The following is a 22,805-nucleotide window of genomic DNA, read 5'->3' on the forward strand; positions in this document are numbered from 1 at the left end:
TATTCATTCTTCCATTAATTTTAACTGTATTTTTTCCACTGACCACCGAATATTTATTTATTAAGTAATTAATTAATTTAATTAATTTGCTTTTATTTATTTATCTAGTGATATATATTTTTTTTTTTTTTTTTTTTTTTCCCAATGATTTTTTACTTTATTTTTTTCCGCTGACCACATCATATTTATTTATTTATTTGCTTTTAATTTTGTGCATTTGTACACTATTTTTCCTTTTTTCTACAGACCACATTCCTTTGAAAACCTCTGACCTCAAATTAGCCAATAGCCAAATAGCTATTTAGGCATTGTTTTAGCAAGCTCTCATTCGTTCTGCATTCTGGTATGTAACACCCACTTTTCACAATCCAGTTGCTTGTCCTCTTTGAAATGCTTCACATTGCAGAATTAAAATGGACTGTAAACAGCAATCCGCGTTGACTTTTTCGAGCGTACATCATATCTCTCTGTACAACATGAGAATTTGATATCGAAACAGCCCATTAACATTTCCCTCTTCATTTATTTCTCAAGGATTGAACCTCTAATCTCTTCGTGTTTGTTCAGAAGCGCTCATCCTCTCCGTGAGTCCTGATCAACCCGTCCCGTCCGTGGCCCCCGTCTGCCCCCTTCCCCGGCGCAAGTGCATGAGAGCGCTTGAGGAATGCTGTGCCTCTATTGTAATTGTATCAAGGGGAGGGAGAAAGATGGGTTAATTACCCTCTCAAAGTGGCCAGTGCACTTGGAGAGGAGGGTCAAACAAGTCATAATGGCACATTTGCCAGGCCATTGTGAGGCTACTGTAGCAGAGCGACTTGCTCTTGTTCCCGCTTCAGACCGCTTTAGGGGGCTTTCGCTGATTAAAGGGGGGATTTGCGTCGGTTGCTTTCATGGGTCCTTGGCCAGGAGAATCGATATGTCAATAGGCTCAGTATCTATATGCAAAGCGGGGGTTTGGCCAGCACATTCAGAGCTTTTTGATATGCATGGAGCTTAGGCTTAAGCCACTGGCAGTAAAGACGGAGCATTATCACAAAGGCTGCTTGATGTTCTTATGTGTGGTGATATGGGGTCCTCCGTGGGGAGTGGGTCTGCTTTGATAAGATAGAGAGCTGGTGGCCTGGAAGGCTGGCTGCTTTTGGTCTGCCGAGGTGCGTTTGATGACTCAGAACTCCTTTACACAGAGAAATCACGGGCTTTTGTTTTGGCCGCCCGTCTATGTACCAGATTCTTCCTGCCCGAGGCCCACCATCACAGTGCGGTCCCATCGGGTCCTTTGTGTGTTTGTCTCTACGTGAAATGAGAAATCAAGAGCGAGAGTGTCGGGGGTGAGGGTCTTTCCTCTAGGGGGTGTCAAGGTAATGGGCCTGTTTAGAGAGCAGCCCCCTATCTGTCTCTCGTCCTCTCAATATCTCTCTGTCGTGCCGGGAGTAGAGATGATGGGGCTTCCTTTCATGCCGCTACCATCCGCAGAAGATGGAGTAGCGCGGGGACACCGGTCGGGGTCAGCGGACCTCCCCCACCCCGTACTCGGCTCCACCTCGCTCTTAGGCTCTTTGAAATGGTGATGATGATGGGGTGACCCCCGCTGCCCCCCGATGCGAAGCCCTCAATGAGGCTTGGGTTTGGTAGATCATTCCACTGCCCCCGCTTTTCCCTCCCCAGAGCTCCACAGCAACCGCTGCCCCGGTCCCGGCCGCATTTGTCATGTCCAGACCCCGCAAGCTGCACCTCTGTGGGGCTTTTGTTCCCCAACCTGCTGGCTAAGCAGGGGATTTCAGATGGACCATTAACATTTGAACCAGCTCGGCACATTTCCCTATTGCACACGATCTGCGCCCGGGCCATTACTAGTCAAAAGAGCGAGAATTCATCATATAGGTCACTATACATCGCAAAAGACCGGTGATATCATAACTGTTAACTGTGAGGTTGATAAAGCGACTATATAGTGTGACGTGTTAGATGATAACAGTAAACATGTATAAATACATTTCAGTGGACACAAGCATCGGACAGTCAGTGGACAAATCATACACATGTACGCCTTGAACATTCTTAGCTGCTCTTGTACAAGCACCCATATGTGTCATTGAGCTGTTCATCTGTTGTTTGGGTCAGTAAAGGTCAACAGGTCAGTGATGCATAGCCAGAGGGACAGGTGAAATGGACTTGACCGCTCATGCTGCACCTTAAAGGAAAAGTTGACCCAAAAATGAAAATTCTGTCATTAATTACTCACCCTCATGTTGGTCCAAACCTGTAAGACCTTTATTCATCTTCAGAACACAAATTAAGATATTTTTGATGAAATCAGAGAGCTTTCTGACCCTGCATAGACAGTAACGCCACCTACACGTTTAAGGCCAAGAAAGGTAGTAAGAACATTGTTAAAATAGTCCATGTGACATCAGTGGTTCAACTGTAATGTTATTTTGTGCACAAAGAAAACAAAAATAATGACTTTATTCAATAATTTCTTCTCTTCCCTGTCAGTCTTCAAAGCACTCTCACAAGAGTAACACGGCATCATGGTATTGTCATGAATGGTGGCGGAGGCTGACACAGAAGAGAAGAAATTGTTGAATAAAGTCACTATTTTGTGATGAGATCAAATTTCAGTCAAAGCCAATGGGGTCCAAAACAATATTAGAATCCTTTGTATGGAAGCCTGTTTCTGTCACATTAGAAACAAATGCCATAATTATGACATAAAACTCGAAATTCTAGATAAAAAGTTATAATTATGATGCAAAAAGTCAATTATGACATCAACATTTTTGGCTTTTCATGTCACGATTATGACTTTTTGTCATTCTTTTGACCTTTATCATTATTATAGCTTAGTATCTTATCATTTTTTGTAACTCATATCTTATACATTTTTATCTCATCATTTCATGTCAAATTTATGTCTATAATTTGACTTTATTTCATAAAAATATTCTGATGTTAATATGCTCAGTCAGTGTTGGGAAGGTTACTTTGGACATGTAACAGGTTACATATTACATTTACCCTATTTAAAATGTATAAAGTAGTGTAACTATTTCAATTACTTTATTAAAGTAATGTAACTGATTACATTTGTGAACCAGTAATAAGGGTCAGTTTAAAATTGAGATTTCTGAATAAATAAGCTTTCCATTCATGTATGGTTTGTTATGATATTGACAATATTTGACTGAGATACAACTATTTGAAAATCTGGAATCTAAGGGTTGCAAAAATCAGTTGTCCAAATTAACTTCCTAGCAATATTACTAATCAAAAATTAAGTTTTGATATCTTTACAGTAGGGAATTTACAAAATATCTTCACTGAACATGATTTTTACTTAATATCCTAATAATTTTCTGACCCACGCCAACTTACTTAACTGGTTTTGTGGTTCAGGGTTACATTTTATTACTTTTCTAAATTTCTAATTCCAAGTGTTAATTATTTTCAAACATTTAAAGCAGGCAGGTTTAACCTTACAGTAGTACTCAACATAGATTACTGACTTTCAAAAACCTTCATCACTTGAATTAAGATTATAAAAACGCAATTTTAAAGCACAGCCACCACAAAATCAGACATTAGCACCTGTTTTAACATTGAGTTCTGAAGTTAAATACAGATTCAAAAGCATAACAAGATATGATACTGTTTTTGAAATCAAATCTATGCATAGCTATGACAGGAAAATCCTAAAAAATGAAGCATATACACAAACCCAAATGTGTCCTATTCTGCGTCCTAAACTCCTGAAACATTGGTGTCAATGCAATTTTAGAAAGAATCTATGTATGTGTAAAAAAATATCAGCAACTGTAACCGCTTACAGTAACATTTATTTTGTAATTAAATTACGTAATTCAGTTACATGTAACTAGTTACTCCCCAACACTGCTCATAGTTAAGACTTAGTGTCTTGAATTTTCACGACTTCAAGTGATTTCAACGTTTTACGTCACAAATATGGGTTTTTGTCATAAGTATGATTTAGCTTGTGTTTCTTATGTGGAGGAAATGGACTTTCATGCCTGACTTTCTTTGTATATATATATTATGAGACAATTTACAATATCGTCTTTTGTGTTCCACAGAAGAAATGAAATCATTCAGTTGCAGTGACGTGAGGATGAGTAAACGATGACCGAATTCTTATTGTGGGTGAACTAACTTTTTAAAGACTTAAAAAATATAAAGATGAGGGAGTGTAAATGATGGGAGTGCTTTTAAAAATCTGTGGTGATGACTGTATGACTATAAACCTGTGATGACCAACTAAATGTCTCACATATTCACCCTGAAGTACACAAATCCACATTCAAACAATCAGACGACTCACCATAAGGATGGTAAGAGGCTGGATCTGTGCTCATCACTTAATCCTTGACCTTGAGCCAAGAGTAATGAGACAGGACTGCTCAAGCAATCAGGATCATCAGCGGCCCTGCGGACTAGTCAATAGCCTTCACCCGCTAACATTACACATCTGGCCGAGTGGTTCACGGTAGCTAATCTCCACCATATGTTTACCACAGCGGTATACGTCGGCTGGCATATGCATGTAGTAACAGCACAAACCTTTCAATGCATTTATATCATACCAAAGCTCTGTGACATTTGATTATTAATGACTATATAAGAAATGACCCTCTTTTTATGTCACCCGCTTCCAGGAAATTGCCTCAGCGAGGTTCACAGAAGAGTTAATAGCGTACGTGTCCGGAGATTGCGATCAAGGTTATGTCACTCAGATTAAACACGCTGCCTATGCGATCGCATTTTATGGGAAAATTGTTCACTTTGTCATTGGATTTTTTTATGTAAGTGGAGTTCAAAAGCTGTCACCGTTGAGAATGTCGAATGGTATCTTTCTCTTGACCTTTGTCGGTGTTAATAGCATGTGGCACATCCATACTGTGCTGCTATATAATGAGTCAGCACAGGCGCTCATTGTAACAGTATTGAATAATGGCCCCTCCCTATCAGACAGATTAAAGGCATTGTGAGTGAATGCAAACACCCATCTGTTCATCAGGGCCGGGCATTCTGGGACAAACTGGGTCATGTGACTGACAGAATAATGATAAGCATTTTAAACCGCATGCTATCAGTACGCCAACACCTCGCAAATCCAATCTTACAACGTTGACGTTGCATAATATATGCTCTAGAGAGCACGCATTCGCTATTAAGAACATGCATCGCACAGGTTTGATAAGAAGTTGAGGTTAATAGAAAATAAAGAAGCTTTTTTTATGCGTATTTAGAGGAAGTGGGGGAGGTGGATTGAGGGTAATAAATAGCCTCACACTTTCAAGTTGCCAGCAGGTTTGCTCATGCATTTCCTCCTAAAGCCCCATAAAGTCTTTGAATTCTTAACAGCCGCCATACAACCCCCGATATACTGCCCCTCTCGACTCCTGCAGTCTCATGGTATTGAGAATCTCAGGTCATTTGCCTCCATCAATGACACATGTAGCTTATAACGCAATGCCACACAATCAATGTCCTATATTGGTGTACCGAGATCATTTAGTAGTTAAAAACAGTCATTGGAATATTTAGCACGGATTTGGAGTCAAATTTCAGCTTATTTTATGTGAAGTCACAGTCAAAGTAGAGATATTAGAGACACAGAAAATTTGCATGACCAGTTGAACTCGATTGAATATCTGTGAGGGAAAGCTTTCGCCTCAAGTCTTTTTGAAATGTCTGGATTTAGCCTGCGAAAAATCGCTGAGCGATGTTAAATGTGAGCTCGCCTTAACTGTGTTTACTGTTTATGTAGTATTACAGTCGCTTGGCCTGTGTTATGTCTTCCGCGAAGCCTTTAAGCTGGCACAAATGTAAAGCGGTATTATTTAGAGCCAGCCATTTGCCTCCTCCCTGACCATTTCATAGCCAGATTTATATGGGTCTGGTTGGATTAAAAGGAGTGTCCATTAATAAACGTGTATTTATTGAATGAGCGGCCTTTTGTGTGCAGGCTAATATTTTAGATGGTGAAAAATCAATACAGTACCTCTTACATGTCAAGGACAAAAATGTGAGGGCTGAAGCCGGAAAATAAGGGGAGGCTAATACGTCGTTTCACTGATGGATGGAGCCATCAGCGGATGGCAGCAACCTTGGTGCGTTGAGCTGACGGATGCTGTAGGGCTGCAGCCCGAGTGTTCATTGCCTTGTTATGAACACTACTCTCCAGACAGCGTCTATGGATTTTGTGGTGGGAAACTAGATAGTGTTGCAATGTGTTGTTTACCTCACTTTGTATTGATAAAGCAGTCTTGGGGTCAGTGAGTGTCTGCTCTTTACAGAGACAGCATTGTGGTTTACTGAAAGAGATGATCTCTGTATTATATAGGCCTGTTATTAAGTACAAGTTCTGGCATTTATAATGCTACATTTCAATTGATTATAAAAAGATTAAACAATAAAGGCATGTTTGATCAGACGCCCACTTTATGTAAAGATATAGGAAGATATAAGCATTAATATACTGCCATTCAAAAGTTTGGGATCAGTGAGATTTTTTTTTTTTCTTATATCTTATGCTCATGCTCATGCATTTATTCGATCAAAAATACAGAAAAAAAAATGTAATGTTGTGAAATATTACTGCAATTTAAAAATAGCAGTTATCTTTTTTTAATGTACTTTAAAAAGTATTTTATTCCTGTGATGCAAAGCTGAATTTTCAGAATCACTACTTTAGTTTTCAGTATCACATGATCCTTCAGAAATCAGTGTAATATGCTGATTTATTATCAATGCTGAAGTTGTGATGCTTCATATTTTTTGAACCTGTGAAACTTTTTTCAGGATTTTTTTTTATGAATAAAAAGTAAAAAAGAACAGCATTTATTCAAAATATAAATATTTTCTAGCAAGTCTTTACTTAGACTTTGTATTTATTTAACACATCCTTGATGAATAAAAGTATTTATTTCTTTTAAAAAAAGAATGAAAAAAAAGACTGACCCCAAAGTTTTGAACAGTAGTGTGTATATTGTTTCAAAAGATTTCTATTTAAAATAAATGCTGTTTATTTTTAACTTTTTATTCATCGAAGAATCCTAAAAAGCATCACAACTGTTTTCAACATTAATAATAAATCTGCTTATTAGAATGATTTACGAAGGATCGTGTGACACTGAAGGCTGGAGTAATGATGCTGAAAATTCAACTTTGCATTGCAAAAATAAATTACATTTTATTAAAACCATTGTTTTAAATTGCAATAACATCTCACAATGTTACTGTTTTATTCTGTAATATTTAACAAATAAATGCAGCCTCAATGAGCACTTACGTCTTTAAAAAACATAAAATATCATACTGATACCAAACTTTTAAATGGTATTGTAAGTTTTCCTCACGTTTACATTCTTATCTCCGCTCTTTTTAAAATGTGCAATCATAAACATTTGACCAAAAATGGTTCTTTGGCATCATTGCAAAAACACCCTTTATTTTTAAGAGTGTATAAAAACTTTAAAAATCATTTTTGGTGAAACAAGGATACTTCTGAAAGTGTTTCTTTCAAAACTTCCCAATCCAACTAATATCCCGATAACTTGTTTTCCCGCATAGTTCTGTTTTTGGAGTCTTTTTTGGTAAAGAAAACGGCAGTCAAATAAATGTAAACGTGTATGTACAAACTTTATACTTCAGCTTGTTATGGCGACAGATCCCAGTTGATAGATGGCACATTGATAAGACTGAGATTAGGTTTATCAGCAGCCAATCAGAGCGCGGCACAGTCCGAGTGGGGGTTGATGGGGGCGGAGTTTGAGCGCAGCTGCTGACACTCGTCAAGGATTGCGGTGTGGGATAGCCTGGAAAGTGTGTGAAGACCAGAGTTACCCCCTGTCGGAGAGCGCTTTTGTTTTTCAGGGAGAAATTTCCCACAAGTATGCGAGGGCTTCGACACAAGATGCAAAAGACATTACTTTGAGCTCGCGTCTGGAAACACCGGAGCAAGTTCTTGCCGTGTCTGATCGGCAGCCCTCCAAACGGGATTATTCACACGGCCAAGCGCTCTCTCTCTCCCTCTCATGGATGCGGACTGCGTGTTTACAGTAAATATGCGTCAATACATCGGTTTGTTAGCGATTATCTTTTAGAAAACGTTCCGTTTGAGGCAAGGAGGCGTTTGGGAGCCTTTCAAGGCGGTCGCTGCTAACAGTTTTCGGACGGGCTGCGAGCGGGACTCTGCTTATACTCATGTAACAGTTTCACATCGATCACTGGGTCTTATATAGAGCCACAATTTCAACAGCACGCTGTGTTGCAACAACTGGCGCAGGATTTTAAAATCTGAAGAATGTAGTTCATTCCCCGCGGACAGCGCGAGCTTCTGCTGAACTGACTTACATAAACACAATAGCGAAACGATCATCGTCCCTCTTCAAGTTATGTGTGAAATCGCACTTTTTGTTCGCGTTTTATTGTTTTGATTAGGGCTTTTTATTTCAGCCTGCTGTTTTCCAGTTAAACATTACATTTTGACTGTTTTTGCTGCGACAAAAAGGAGGAAGCTTTTACTTTTGGAGATATTTGCTTTTGTTTTTAACGATGTACGAGAGCGTGGACGTTGTTGGACTGACCCCTAGTCCGAACCCGTTTTTAAGTATGGATTACTACCACCAGAACCGCGGCTGTTTGATCCCGGATAAAGGCCTCGTGTCGGGAGCGGCCCGCGGGTTCAGGAACCCGCACTGGAGCGGCTCGAATCACTGTAGGTGGCCTTTTGTTTTCTTTATCCTTAACACAGTCTTTGATCTAACATTATGCGGACAATTTAATTCGGAGTTCCTCCCCTGACTGCTGAGTGTTTGAGGGGGGTCACTGGGGCTTGTACAGGGGCAACTACACGTCAGCTGATGAGTGTGGGTATTTTCCAGCGTGTATACATGTGAGCTGACCTAGACAACTGCTGATGCACTGTAAATGTGTAACTTTTTCATTTTAGTACCTGTTGTGATACAGTTAGGGTCCATTTGTTCATTTACTTCCAGCTATGAATTCATCGATCGAGTGCTGTAGTTTTAGTGTGGCTTTATGTAATGTTACGTTTATGGGTTTACTAATCCTTTCAGCCACCGAATTTCCAGCAGATTTCTACTGATACTGTGGTGAATGAGTAACTAATCAAACCAAATGCATGTGGGTTCAAATTCCTTGGACTTAGGGGTCAAAGGTCAATTTTGAGGCAGTTTCTCCCACTGACCACTATGCATTGTGTCAGATTCATTCTTAGAAATCATTAACTTGTTTTGGATTTTATTTTTTTTTTAGTTTGAGTCATTATGTGCATGTAGTGTAGTAGTTTTTGCTTGACGTTTAACTTAGTAAGTAGAAAGCTTTTTAGATTTGGTGTCATACAAATCACATCGTATTAGGATTGCACTTATGTCATGATTTGATCAGTTACCCAGATGCGTGGCCACAGTGGCGTTATTAAGAGCTGATGTAAACAACAGCTGAAATTGTATGGTAAATGTACAATATTTGTTGTAATTTAAGCTAATTAAGCTGTCTAAACCACAGGAAAAACATGTGGAAGCTGCTAAATCATGTAGAGAAGGACATCGTAAACAATAAAGTGTGCAATATTTTGACAAACTAAAGTTAATGGGTGGGAAAGGTACATACGAGCAGTATTAAGATATTAGCCTAATATTTCACCTACCTGACCGGAAATAAGAACGAACGTCAATGTTGTCAAGATTCTTGCACTGGAAATCCTGTTTCAGTTTGGTCAACCACAAACACCTTTTGTTCCCCAGACACTTTTTTTGCACTCTTCTCCTTGATTTGTTACAAAGTTTGGCAGTCTGTAGTAGTCCAAATGTTTTTCAAATGTGTAGCCCAAAACATGACAATAATTGACCATTTTCAGCAACAATAATCAGTAAAATATGCAAGTTTCGTTCTGTTCAGTTGTTTGCATTCTGTGCTGCCGATGTGGCTGATTGATGACACGTTGTGAAAACTCTTTATTCAACTAATATGCATGAGATTCAGGTGTACATTGGGATGTAAAATCAGATCAGTCCTATCTCACATTGTAAAACCTATATTTTGACCCTTTTGTCCATGTGATTTTGTGTTACTCCCATGTGCATTGTGGTTTCTGCGTGTTACCGCCTCATTTTATGCATAATCTTAGTGGTTGCTGTGAGGGGGGAAAAAAAAAAAAAAAAGTTTTACCTTATAAATTTTATAGTTGCTTTATTTTGCAAACTCTCATTCTGCAACATCTTCACTTCAATAATTGTTCAGTATTGTGGAAGTGAGGTGAATATGTGTGAAAATCAACCCAATTTAGCTGGTGAGCAAGATCTGAGAAGTTCCATTCGCAGCTGTGTGCAGCCAGCTTTGAAAAGAAGCTACGTTAATGCCTTCAGTTCCTGTGTGCTAATTTTATTACTGTTGTAAAGAACATTTGACATTCTTAAAATAGAAAAAGGTGTCTATTTGCTAAATAAAAGGTATGAAAGGATTAGGTGGTTTTTCTCAGTAGCAGTTGTGTTGAAAAGGACCATTCTATTTAAATGCTTTGCTTTGAATGTTAGTTCTTACCAGGCAAGATACTTGGAAATGAAACTGGTTTGAGTATTAAGTAACAAGTTTTGAATATTAGATATAATATCCATTCAGCCTCTGGAGAATAATAGAAGATATTCTTCAGAAGAAATGGGGACTGCTTGCAGACAACGACGATGTCTTCTCACAGCGTATGGTATGTGTTTGCAACACGAGCGTGACATTTCAGGGGGCCAGAGTCTGTCTGGAAACATGGTCTCCAGTGATTGTTGGGGCATGTCAACATTGCTAATCTTGTGTAAGCCTGTTTGAGGGATGATTTGTTCTGCAGCTCAGCATCCTTTTCTTATGGAGAACAGTCCTAGCAGCCAAAGTATTTATGGTTCTTGAAAAGGGCACGTAGAGCAAGGAGACTCGGTGGTGCGTCCGTGTGCAGCTTTGAGGAGACGAGATCTAAATAAGGCCATGTACAATGATAAGTGACGTGTTAGAATGCAATACAGTGTTCAGTTGTCTTCTTTAGCTCCTGTAGAGCTCATTGTGGGTTGTGGGTGTTTGCTTTTTTATCCAAGAGGATATTTCATATCACTCCTTATTTCTCCAAGAGTGATTTTAAATATGGGTCAGGAGTAACCATGTGCTTGCTTTTTTAACCTATCCTAGTTTCCACTTTGCAGAGTAAATCACAAAGCGCTTGAAAGACCCTCGAGGGCCATTGACTGAAGTGCAATGAATTGCTTTGCTCTTTCAGATAATCCTCCAAATAATTAAAGCCAGACAGCAGCTTTTAATGACCACCTTTTGAGTCTTGCATAAGATTGTGAGATGTTTTCAGAGTGTGCTCCTTAAGTGACACTCCAAATGAAGTGTGTTGTGGTGTTGCGTTTTTCTGCTGCTTCTGTTTGTGTGTTGTCTGTCTTGCTTCTGAAGCGTGCCGTGAGATTCTTGGTGGCCTTCAAACATGAGCACCTTCACGGCCATCAGGAGCGGATTAGGCCCTCCACCTCCCTGACCTCCAAGCCCTGCTACCTCGGCGCAGTGAGAGGCTCTGGCGCTCCGTGTCTCAGGGAGGCATCCATCACGGTGTGTTTGAAAAGCTCTCCATCATTCTGAAGGTTGCCTGGGACCCAGCAGAATGAAAGCAGGCGGTCGGATCCCTCTGCTGTTCCTCCCCCACTAAAAGACTGTTAACTTTCTATTCACAAGCCTCCTTGTGACATTCCAATGTAGTTCTTTTGTTTTAACAGAGAGCTTTATCTCTCCTGAACATTCATTGTTGAAGATCATGATTAGATTGTGCATCATCACAGTTATGTTTAGTTTTCTTTCCTATGTGATATATGAATCAGGCTTAAATGAAAAATCTAAATATTCCAGAAACAGTTTATGAAGAGCTAATAAAGCAGTGTTTCCATCCCACAAACTTTTGGGGAAATTTATGCAAAATAGAAATGAAAGTTATAGCCACTGGGCAAATCATCTTGGCTCTTTAATTAAAAGTATTGCGTTTACAAATACTCTGAACGTTATATTTTCTAGCAGTTGGTGAGAAATGCCTTATTTCAGAGATGTGTTTGAGATGTAGCAGTAATTCTTTTTGGCTCTGGCAACCCAAACAACCAGAGCAAGTTTTGTTTTCTTGTCACCAAGTCACATGACTCATATCCTGAAAGTCAAAGAACTTTAAAGGGCACCTATATATATATTTTTTTTCTTTAAATTTATCCACCTCAAGCAGTCATATACTGCATTTTTATGAATAATGCACATTATGGAAATGTTATCAACATTATGGAAATGTTATCTATGTTTCCATTCAGCTCGTTTATTTATTGCAATATTTGCATTAGGAACAGGGTTGCCAGGGTTTCACAAAACCTGCCCAATTGCTACTTCAAACTGGCCCAGTCGCATTAAAAAATATGTGTGTGTCGCAGTATATTTATTATATGTGTATATATAAATACACACACATGCATATATTTTAGAAAAATATCATGTTTTCTTATGTATTTATATATATAATTATTTTTTATATATACATAATTATTATATTCTTATAATTATTATATATATATATATATATATATGTATATATGTATGTATATGTATGTGTGTGTATGTATGTATATTTATATATAATTATATGAATATAAAAATATGCATGTAAATATTTTCAAAATATATACTCTATGTGTGTGTCTTTACGCATAATAAATATACACCATACACACATTATGCAAACAAAAACTTTTGTTTAGGATGCGATTTAATCATTTGACAGCACTATTTAGATGCTCATTTCCTTTTTATCTTTGCCGTCATCTAATGCTAATAATAATTTTAGACAAAATTATATAGAATCAATATCAGGCATAACACAAACATAATTATTGGCTGCTTGTTGCATTCCTAATTTGCATAAAATGCCAATGAAGATCCAGCCATGGTGTTTTATCGATGGCTTGATGAGCTTCGGATGGAGCTGCAGTGTGGAAGCCCTAACTAAGGAAACGCATGTGGCGTTTTATTGTTTCCCATGAACAGTGCCGTGCCGGTGGGAGCAATAGCCCGGCCCTGTTGCAGCTGGGAGGGGATGGAAAGTGGGGGGAAAAAAGGGATTCCTGTAGAATAAGAGGAGAATTAGTAGAGTTTGAGAGGGGAAAGAACAACTGCCCTGGTTGGTTAACCGAGGCTTACTAAGGACTGGGGTTTGCCTGAACTCCAGACAGCGTGGCAGGTCTGCCTGCTGAACACAGAGCGCTGCTAGTTTGCATTTTGCCAGTGGCCCTTGTTGGCAAGGACGCCGCTTGTGTTGCTGTGGTTTTGGCTGGCTGACCGAGTGTTTATTTCTTTTAGCCTTAAATACAGAGCAGGACTTGCAATAGATACTGGGCCTGCTGGCACTCTGGCAGCACACATCCAGGCGGATCAGCAGCACGCACACACCCCACATCTGTGCCATGTGGACTGGGGGGGAGGCTGAGGCATACACAAATGTAACCAGCTGGTGGTGTACCATGAATGGCTGTGGCCTGGACTCTGGATAGCACAGTTAAAATGCATTCATTTATGTTTTTAAGTGCTTGTTTAGTGCCTAAAACAATGACTGGATAAGAACTCGAAGTACTTCAAAGCATGGTAGTCATTTAACATGGATTTGTTTGTGTTTTAGTAACGGATGTCCAGTACGTTTGAATATTTTATGATTTCTAAACTATATACTTACTGTTTTTAAAGACATGTTTGATACGTATTAGACATAAAATGTTGTGTTATATCGCATTAAGCTCATCTAAAGCAATTATAACACTGTCAAATGCAGTCCTTTGCAAATGCAATCCTTGCAAATCCATTTTGCACATGTGCACTGTGATGTTGTAATGCTTAGGAAAACTGGACCATCCTCTCTTAAACTCACTCCAAAATGTCAAGCTTTCGTCTCTGGGATGAAGTGGTAAATGTATCGTGAATGACAGAGGGGATCTGTATTAGTTTAGTGCCAAAGAATGACCCTTGACAGGTTAATAGACAGATGTGTGTGTTTAGTATACGACACTCTAAACATCACTCGTCTGCTGTCTTAAAGTTTCAGATCAGAGAGACGTCTTTTACCCGAAGGCTGAACATTAGCCGAGCTGCTCTGTAATCATGGCAGGGGAGAACAGTGAGGTTTGTACCTGCACAGGGCCATAGGGCAGGATTTTGCAACACATGGCGCCCTTCCAAATCAGATGTGCAACCCTCCAGCTGTAATGGCTGTTGCCTGCTTTAAAGTGCCGCCATGTGCTGTAGACCGCAAGCGCATTTCATACATTAGATCTCTTCTTAGTCATGTGCTATCAGGTTATGCCGCATATCTTTATGGCGGCAGAATCCGTCAACGAAACTATGCATCAGAAGTTTTGTGAGGACAAGGTTATTGAGTTCTCTAATGCCTGTGTTTCTTGAATGTTTGTAGACTCTACGTAGTAGGAAGCACGGCTGGAGTGAACAGCTCTATTTATGTAGCGCTAAGGCGGATTTGGAGGGCGCCGTGCCCAAACACGTTGACAGATTTTGGGCCGAGGCTAAAGCTGCCTAAGCCATGCTGCCCGTGCTTCAGATGCTCTTCGATTCGAGCAATTAACTCGATTACAGATGGATGACCGTACATCTGTTTTATTTCCAAACGGACAGTGTCGTAACTCGGATTTGACCGGTAATGCGTGTGGAAATAAGAGCGCCAAAGTTAAGTTGTGGGAGATGAATGTCGTCCAGCTGTGCGTGATCCGTTTCAAAAGACTGCGCTTGACCCATTGTGGTGTTTCCTGATGGCCAGTGACATCAAGTGAATTCCTGAGGGCCGGATTTCGGCGCAGAAAAAAGAATTTGTGGACGAGGTACTTAAAAACTCAGACAGAGGGGGGTGGAGGGCGTCTCTTATATTGCACGCCGTAAAATGTCAAGCAAAAGAGGGCAGAAAGAGAAACCAAGACCAGCTATAAACACAGGCAATAAAAATAAGGGAGGCCTGGGGGCTGAAACCTGCTCTGGCGAGGGGCCCGTTGGGAAGGGGTTGGGCAGCGCCTCACAGGAACCATTGGGCTGGGGAAGGTTAAAAGGAACGAAATCAGCATGTCTGTAATGTCCAGCAGATTTTTTTTTGTGTAGTCCCGAACGTCCCAGATGGCCTTTCGCTTTTTGCTTAGTTTCACATAACAGCATGATTCATGCCTTGGAGTTTTGTTTTATGGATCACGTCTCGACTTCCCTAACGTGATGGCGAGATGAAATAATGGCTTTGTGTGCGCAGCTCCGTTCTGTCAATTTTTTTTTTTTTGTCTTCTTTCCCCCCCAGTGAGATCTCAAGAGTCAGAAGTGTATTAAACACCGTTGTGGCTGAAATATTCCTCCGGCGAGGTGCGAAATGGACCGCTTTGTCCTGCAGAGCTTGCGTTTTCCTCACTCGCTAGATTGTTAATTATCAGAATGAATTCTGTAGGGCGCCGCAAATGAATATAGTGGCTTAATGAGGCGCGTACAGTTAATAGAGTTGTGGGAACGACTACTCTACTCGTCCTGTGATTATCTACATCTTACTGATGGGAGAAATAACTCCTGGTGTCTCATGGCCTTAAACAAAAAAAAAAGACAAAACGTCAAGAAGTGATGAAGCCGCTTATTAGTATTCATTCTTTAACACATATTAAAACAGCCGTCATTGGAAAAGGACTAGAGAGACGCGTGCAGTACGTAATGCGCATGAAGCATTTTATTCTTCTCTGCGAGATGTTTTTGACGAGATGAAGGGCCATTTGTAGGGTTGAACAGCAATAAAGATGCTGTAAACGGATCCTTGACAACCAGTCAAACTAAACAGCTCTCTAATCCCACTTCCACAGCGTCTGACATTTGACCTAGTTTGATTTCCTTTACCTGCTGCTATGCCTCGCTGCCCACTCAGCGCTGTCTCTCTCTCTCTCTCTCTCTCTCTCTCATTATCTGTAGATACGAGAGCTTTTGTTTGCAGCATTGTGACAACTGTAGACGTTTTTCATGAACAAAGCAGCTAGGGCTACACACTTATTTGAAATAAAACTGAAATCGTGATATGGCTTGGTGTGATTATCATATCACATATTTAATTAAATGTGTGTCGCGTCTTTCAGAGTGAGGCACAGTACTGTATTCATTTAAACGCAAGCTGTTCGTGATCAGGTTTAAGGGTAAAAAGGTTTGTTTAACTTTAAGAAATTAAGACAGCTATAATTGATTAATTTTAAAGTTGTACTGTAGATTAATTTTAAGTACTTGTTTTATCTTTCAGTAAAATTATTGTATGATTGTAATTTCTTTGTTCAAACACAGCAAAATCTGATGTTATCCATTTAAAATCCAAGTAATCTGTCAGTTATTCTGACAAATAATTCATCAGCTAATTATAATACGTTTTTGTAGTAATAAAAATAAACCTAAGTGAACAACAGCCTTTAAAATTACTTAAAGTAATAGCAGTGAGGCAATAATGATTAGTTCAAATAAAGTATTAAAAGCAAGTAATCATTGATCACAACTATTAAAATTCATAATGTACTGTAAACAATAGTTAATGGCCTGACAATTGTTTTTACACTTTACTGCGCAATCTAATTCGTGTTTAATATTGACTCAGCAACATTTAATTCAAATATCCACTTAATCTTTAGATATTTCATTATGATAGAAACACTATAGCCACTAATTTCTTGAATATGTGAACATCAAAATGTGTAAACTCAAAGTGTTTGAGCTTTTATTTTGAAATTGTGACAAGCAGTTAGCATATTGAGAAAGATACTGATGTATTCTTCTGTGTTTGCGTAGGTTTATAAATGATTTACCTTGCCAGTCTGATTATATGGCACACGTTGCCTTTCCTAGATGAATGTTATAATAAACCCAAACTCACAGCAACATGCAGAGATGGAGTTTGAGACGCTCCACACATGAGTTTAATATGTGGAATGCGCCACTTCCAGTATTTTGCTGATTACTCGGCATGGGCAAAATGCAATTGAGGATTTTTAAAAATTTGAATGGAATCGAGGAATCATTGTAGCCCTAATTAAATGTGATGTTATGAGTGACTGATACCATCTTTGTTATGAAATATGCTTGTTGGTTCGCGTTGAGTTTGCAGTTTTAACGCACATCTTTAATTTATTTTCAGGATCTGAGGTAAAATATCTGTTGTTGCTTTCAGTATGGCTATTAGGTCACACAAAATGATATTCAAACTCACGTTAGACACATTTAACTTTGAATAAAGGAAATAATCATTACCTGAGATTATCACTGTCATATAGTTTATATGTTGTTGTTCCAGCCGCGACATTGCGAAAATACAAACCGTTTTTTAAAATACAAACTTTGCATGTTGCAGTTGCAGCTACTTAGGACAAAACTCAGATTAATGTGGAAAAAAAAAAAAAAAAAAACATTTTATTGCACATTGCGGCATTGCATCACGTGGAGTTAGGACAAGGTGTTACGCATGCTGTACCTTTCACTATGTATCGGATGGAAAAAAAATAAATAAATAAGGAGGGCCAAGTTGTTGAGCCAAAACTGGTTAGACTGGCCATTTTAACATCAGTGTCAGGTAAGATGCTTGTCTAGATTTCTCTGCTCATTTACATAGGTTTATTATAAGCAGCCACTTCTATTAACTTGTGAGGTCTAGAAAACACACACCTCTATATGCGTTTTCTATGCATCAAATAATTTTTAGGTTTCCATAGTAGTTTTTTTTTTTTTTTTTTTTTTTTTTTTTTTTAGCAAATATGGCTGTAATAATATTATAGCTACAGCAATAAAACTTGCTGCCTTTATCCATCCTTCTATTTTTGTTTGTCCATATTTTCCTCTCGTTCCCTTTGACGTAGCTCAGGCTTTGCCGAGGTTCAAAAGGCTGTTGGCTTTATAGGCTGTGTAAGAAAAGTACTTAACTAGCGCTAACAGTCTCACAGCCCCTCTTTTATTTGGAGCCCCTCTCTACGCATTCACTGAGGCATGGGCTGTTGCGGATGAATGTAGGTCAGCAGCTATTAGTGGCAGATCAGGGGTTCCCTCAGCTATGACTGAGCCGGCCCCCTTCGCTAGGCCCTTTTGTAAGTCCACAATATGCTAAGCACGCTTGTCATCGTATAAAACCGTTCTCCGGGCTTCGGGGCTCGCGTGACAGGCCGGTTGAGATGCGCAGGGCGCGGTGGGACCTAACTGGATCGGTATCTGGAGGGCCAACTCTAAGCGAGCTATTTAGAGGCAAAGCGTAAGCCTTTAAGATCCTGATTCCTGTACAGTTTTGAACTGGGATCCCACACGTAACTCCGCCCACGAAGACTTTAACGAAAAGCTAATCTTATTACTGGCCTTGATCTAATTAAATCCCTTCCCTCTTTGCCCGTCTTTGTGTTTTATTTGCCTGGGTTTAGAATGAAGGCAGGCCCGCGTCTTGAGATGCAGCTGTAATAAGGCTCTTTGGGAAATGCTAATTTTGTCTCCACGTGCTGCACCACACTTATTTGTTTGCTTTCAGGACTTTCCTTTTCCCTCCGCTGTCCAAGGAACCCATAAAAATGTGGCTTAATTGGAAAATTGCTACCTCTTGGTTTTGACCACAAAGAGCCCTGGCAAGCGTTCGCGCTTCACCCTGCTGAGTTCAGCTGCCGTGATGAAAGGGCACTGCTTCTCCGCGCTGTTACACGCCACCGTGGGCTCGCTAGCAGCGCTGGACCTCAAATCAGCCGCTCGCTGCTGTTTGGGCTGGTATTTATACGTGTAGGACTAAGGCTGTCGCTGATTATGTGTTACATCTATGCTGTCAAAATGAATGATTATGTGGGGCAATGGATGTTAAACGCCCATCTGCTCTGTTTTTTTTTTGTCAAATCTAACTTAAACGGGACACCAACAACATGCAATTTGTGAATGTTACTTTTATACATTTCTGATGAGGTCACTGTTTTGGAAATATAAACAAATGCAGGGCACAGTAGTGCCGACCCAATTGGGACAGTAGTACAGATTTGATTTGCACTGCCAATGGCCCTACCACAAAAAATACACAATATTTTTAGCAGCATGTTCTTTGTGTTAGTATGTGCTTTCTATGCAAAAAATCATTTGTAGGTTTCCATAATAGCTTTTTTAGCTTATACAGCTGTATTGATGTTATAACTATGGTAATAATGCCTGTAAAAGTACTAAACATACTGTAAAGGAGAGTTCACTTACAGAACAAAAATGTACAGATATTGTACTCACCCCAATGTCATCCAAGATGTTCATGCCTTTCTTTCTTCAGTTGTAAAGTAATTGTTTTTTTGAGGAAAACATTTCAGGAATAATCTCCATATAGTGGACTTCAATACTGCCTATGAGTTTAAACGCCCATGATGCAATTTAAATGCAGCTTCAAAGGGCTCTAAATGATCCCAGCCGAGGAAGAAGGGTCTTATCTAGTGAAAAGTCATTTTCTAAAAATAAAAACTTGTATACTTTTTAATCTCAGATGCTCATTTTGTCTAGCTCTGCCATGCGCATGCGTACTCTGTGTAATCTGGGTCAATACAGTTAGGGTTTGTTGAAAAACTCCCGTCTCATTTTATCCTCCAACTTTAAAATCACCCTACATCGCTGCTGAAGTACCGACTCAGTGTTTACAAAGTGAACATGCAAATAAGGTTAAACGGCTTTTGCAAAAAAAGTAAAACAGCGACGTGGGACGAGATTAACCCCTTGAGTTTCGAAATTTGGTACAGAACATGACAAGACATTTTCAGACACTCGTTGGTATTGAGGCAGTTTGGTCAGTGCCTACAAAGTTTTGAGCTTGATACCCAGCCCTACATCCGGCATTGCAGATGTTTTTGAACTACCTGTGATTCATTGAGTTAGAAATAAACAATAGATGCAGTGCCACCTCACCATACCATTCAGTCCATTCACCAGCTGACTGAATGCCACACAAAGAGCATGTGTTTGAGTTGAGTGTAGTTTGAATTGCTCTCGGAGTGGTCTGAAAGCTCCATAAAAGCCATTTTATACAGTAACGATTACAGAAGACTTTATTACTTGAACAACAGTACTGGTTTGTGGGCAAATGCTGTTCTCATGACCTATTGTGTGCTGTGTAAACAGTGACTCATGAATCAGAGCATGAGATCTTTGCTTATAGTTTAGCGTCTGGGAGCAGCTTAGTACCTCACTTAAAGGGATAGTTCATCCAAAAATAAAAATTCTGCAACTAATTACCCACCCTCATGTCGTTCCAAACTTGACCTTTGCTCATTTACAGAACACAGATTAAGAGATTATTGATGAAATCTGAGAGCTTTCTTATTCTGTATAGTCAGCAAGACAACAAAGGCACAGAAAGGTGGTACGGACATTGTTAAAATAGTCAATGTGACATCAGTGGTTAAACCGTAAGAAAATGTTTAAAGTTGCTTTTTTTTTTTTTTTTTTTTTTTTTACAAATTATTCTCGTAGCTTCATAAAATTACAGTTGAACCACTGATGTCACATTGACTATTTAAGCGATGTCCATACTACCTTTTTATTGATGTTTATGCAGGGTCAGAAACAAGGTTGCCAGGTTTTGACAACAAAACCCTCCCAACTGCTACTCAAAACTGGGCCAAAAGTAGCCTTTTGAGAGGGGTTTCACGTGTTTTTTTTTGGTGGGGTTCCCCTGGTACAGTTCACATTCCCGGGGCTAAATATAACGTTATTGTGGTCACTTCCACCCGCGGCAACAGCGTTAAAGTAGCCCAGTTCTGCAGGAAAACCGCAGACTTGGCAACACTGGTCAGAAAGCTCTTGTATTTCATCCAAATGATCTTAATTTGTGTTAAGTTGAACAAAGGTTTTACAGGTTTGGAACGACATGAGGGTGAGAAATTCAGAAGAATGAGTTGGACATCTGCGTTTCCCTTAAGACATTTGCAACTGAAGTTATTACGGTGTTGCAAGATGGAATTTGACCTGCCAGCAGTGTCAAACCATTTGTGCTGTGCTAGACTTCTCTGAATCACTTAGACCTTCAGTGCAGCTCCTCTGAATCAATTGACAGCTGAAGTTCTTAAAACAACTGAGCTGTTTGCAGATAAACTTTGTTTTTGTAAATTCATCTCTTTGTCTTTATGTATCCATGAAGTGGACTGTTTATTTCAAATATATGTAAAACACATTTCTGTTATTTGTAATGTATAAAGGCCTGGGAGACTTAATACCAGCACAAAGGGTATGAGTAAACCATTTCACCACTTCCCTCTCTAAAAGAGGTGACTATTGGTGGGAACAGCAGTCTGTCATGTCCTCATTGACCAATAGGAGAGAAGAGGCGGAGCTTAAAGAGTTGAGTCACCAGACTGAGCTACTGATCCAAGCCTGTGACTCACCAGCACTCTGGTGCAAAGTGACCTACATCGTAGTCTCACATGAGTGCGTGCTTTTCATCCTGCACGCTCCCTCATTTTTCTCCAGCAGCTCCATCTTTCTGTGCCCAGCAGCACTGGCCCATTACCATAATGGTGTTGGTAATGATGAGGCCTTGATTCCATTTGTATCCATCTCCCTCCCCACCCCCCTCGCACTGGGTTAACTTTGAATAACACAAAGAAACGGGACTCATTTTTTATTGAGTGTGTGTCGGGTAAGTATAGGGAGGCTTAATAGTTGTACCAGGATCCACTTTCCCCCAGAGAGCTACCGCCAACGCTGAGAGGTATGCAGCGTTTTCCTTTCATGGTCTGTCCTATTTTTCCTCTCCCTCTCTCACGCGCGCTCTCTATCTTTCTTGCTCTCACACATAACTCACAATCTTTCCTCTATTTTTCTCACTTAGACACACACCCACACGCTCAAAGACTTTCACACCATAATATTTTTCTCACTCTGTGTGCAAGTAACATAATTGTCTCCGTATATGTGGCGTCTACTGCAGAGAGCTCACAGTAATGCTGACTGTAGCCCATTTTGACATGTCCTGTGAAATGTCAGATATACTGTACTGACTGTGAAATACAGCCCATTTTGAATATGTCCTGTGAAATGTTCATTTGGCAGTTTTATACTGTAGTTTGCCATTTGTTTTTGTAAACTTAAAATTAACCAAAGGCAACATTGGGAAGGAAGGCACCCCTATGTGCCTAAAACATATATTGGTCCATAATGACGGTACTTACCATATGACTAAAACTTTATATCACGATACACGGTAGCGGAATATATCACAATATAGGACAATAAGACAAAAAAACTACATTAGAGCAAATAAAATACAATGATACATTGTATGAAATAATCAGATGTATAAAAACACTTGCATATTCTTCACTTTATAAAGTAAATTTATAAAATGGATAGTTCAGATACTTGATTCTGATTGGTTGAGCCGCGTTCAAAGCTGTTGTAAATTACTCTACAAACCTACACCTTTGTTTAAGTCTGAGTGTTACCTGGCAACCACTTTGTTGCAACCACAACTGTTTCTAAGGAGCTACATTGTTTGGCGGAAGAATAATGTTAATAGTATCATTACACTTTATTTGCTCTGTTTTGTTTTGTAAAACTTACTATGTATATGGAATAACAGTTTATAAAAACAATAAGCCCCAAGAATCCATGGTTTACAGTGAATTTATAACAGCTTTGCGTTGTGCCTAACAACGCCCCTTTGCTGTTATAAATGAGCTGTAAACCAAGACTTCTTGGGGCTTATTGCTCGAATA

At 39.5% G+C, this 22,805-nt stretch overlaps 1 protein-coding gene across 4 annotated transcripts in view; it reads left to right on the forward strand.

The window, feature by feature from the left end:
* rarab (retinoic acid receptor, alpha b) overlaps positions 1-22,805 on the forward strand; it is a 155,054-nt gene that overhangs the window by 104,516 nt on the left and 27,733 nt on the right. Inside the window, exon 1 of one of the 4 annotated variants that reach the window (XM_051103206.1) lies at positions 7,799-8,737. The exons of the other annotated variants lie outside the window; for them this stretch is intronic. Coding sequence (XP_050959163.1) covers positions 8,575-8,737 — 163 coding nt within the window. The 5' untranslated portion in view covers positions 7,799-8,574. Of the gene's footprint in view, positions 1-7,798; positions 8,738-22,805 lie in introns of those variants that run through there. 4 annotated transcript variants of the gene reach the window in all.

Source organism: Labeo rohita, chromosome 3 (genome assembly GCF_022985175.1).
Source record: "Labeo rohita strain BAU-BD-2019 chromosome 3, IGBB_LRoh.1.0, whole genome shotgun sequence".
NCBI classification, from domain to species: Eukaryota; Metazoa; Chordata; class Actinopteri; order Cypriniformes; family Cyprinidae; genus Labeo; species Labeo rohita.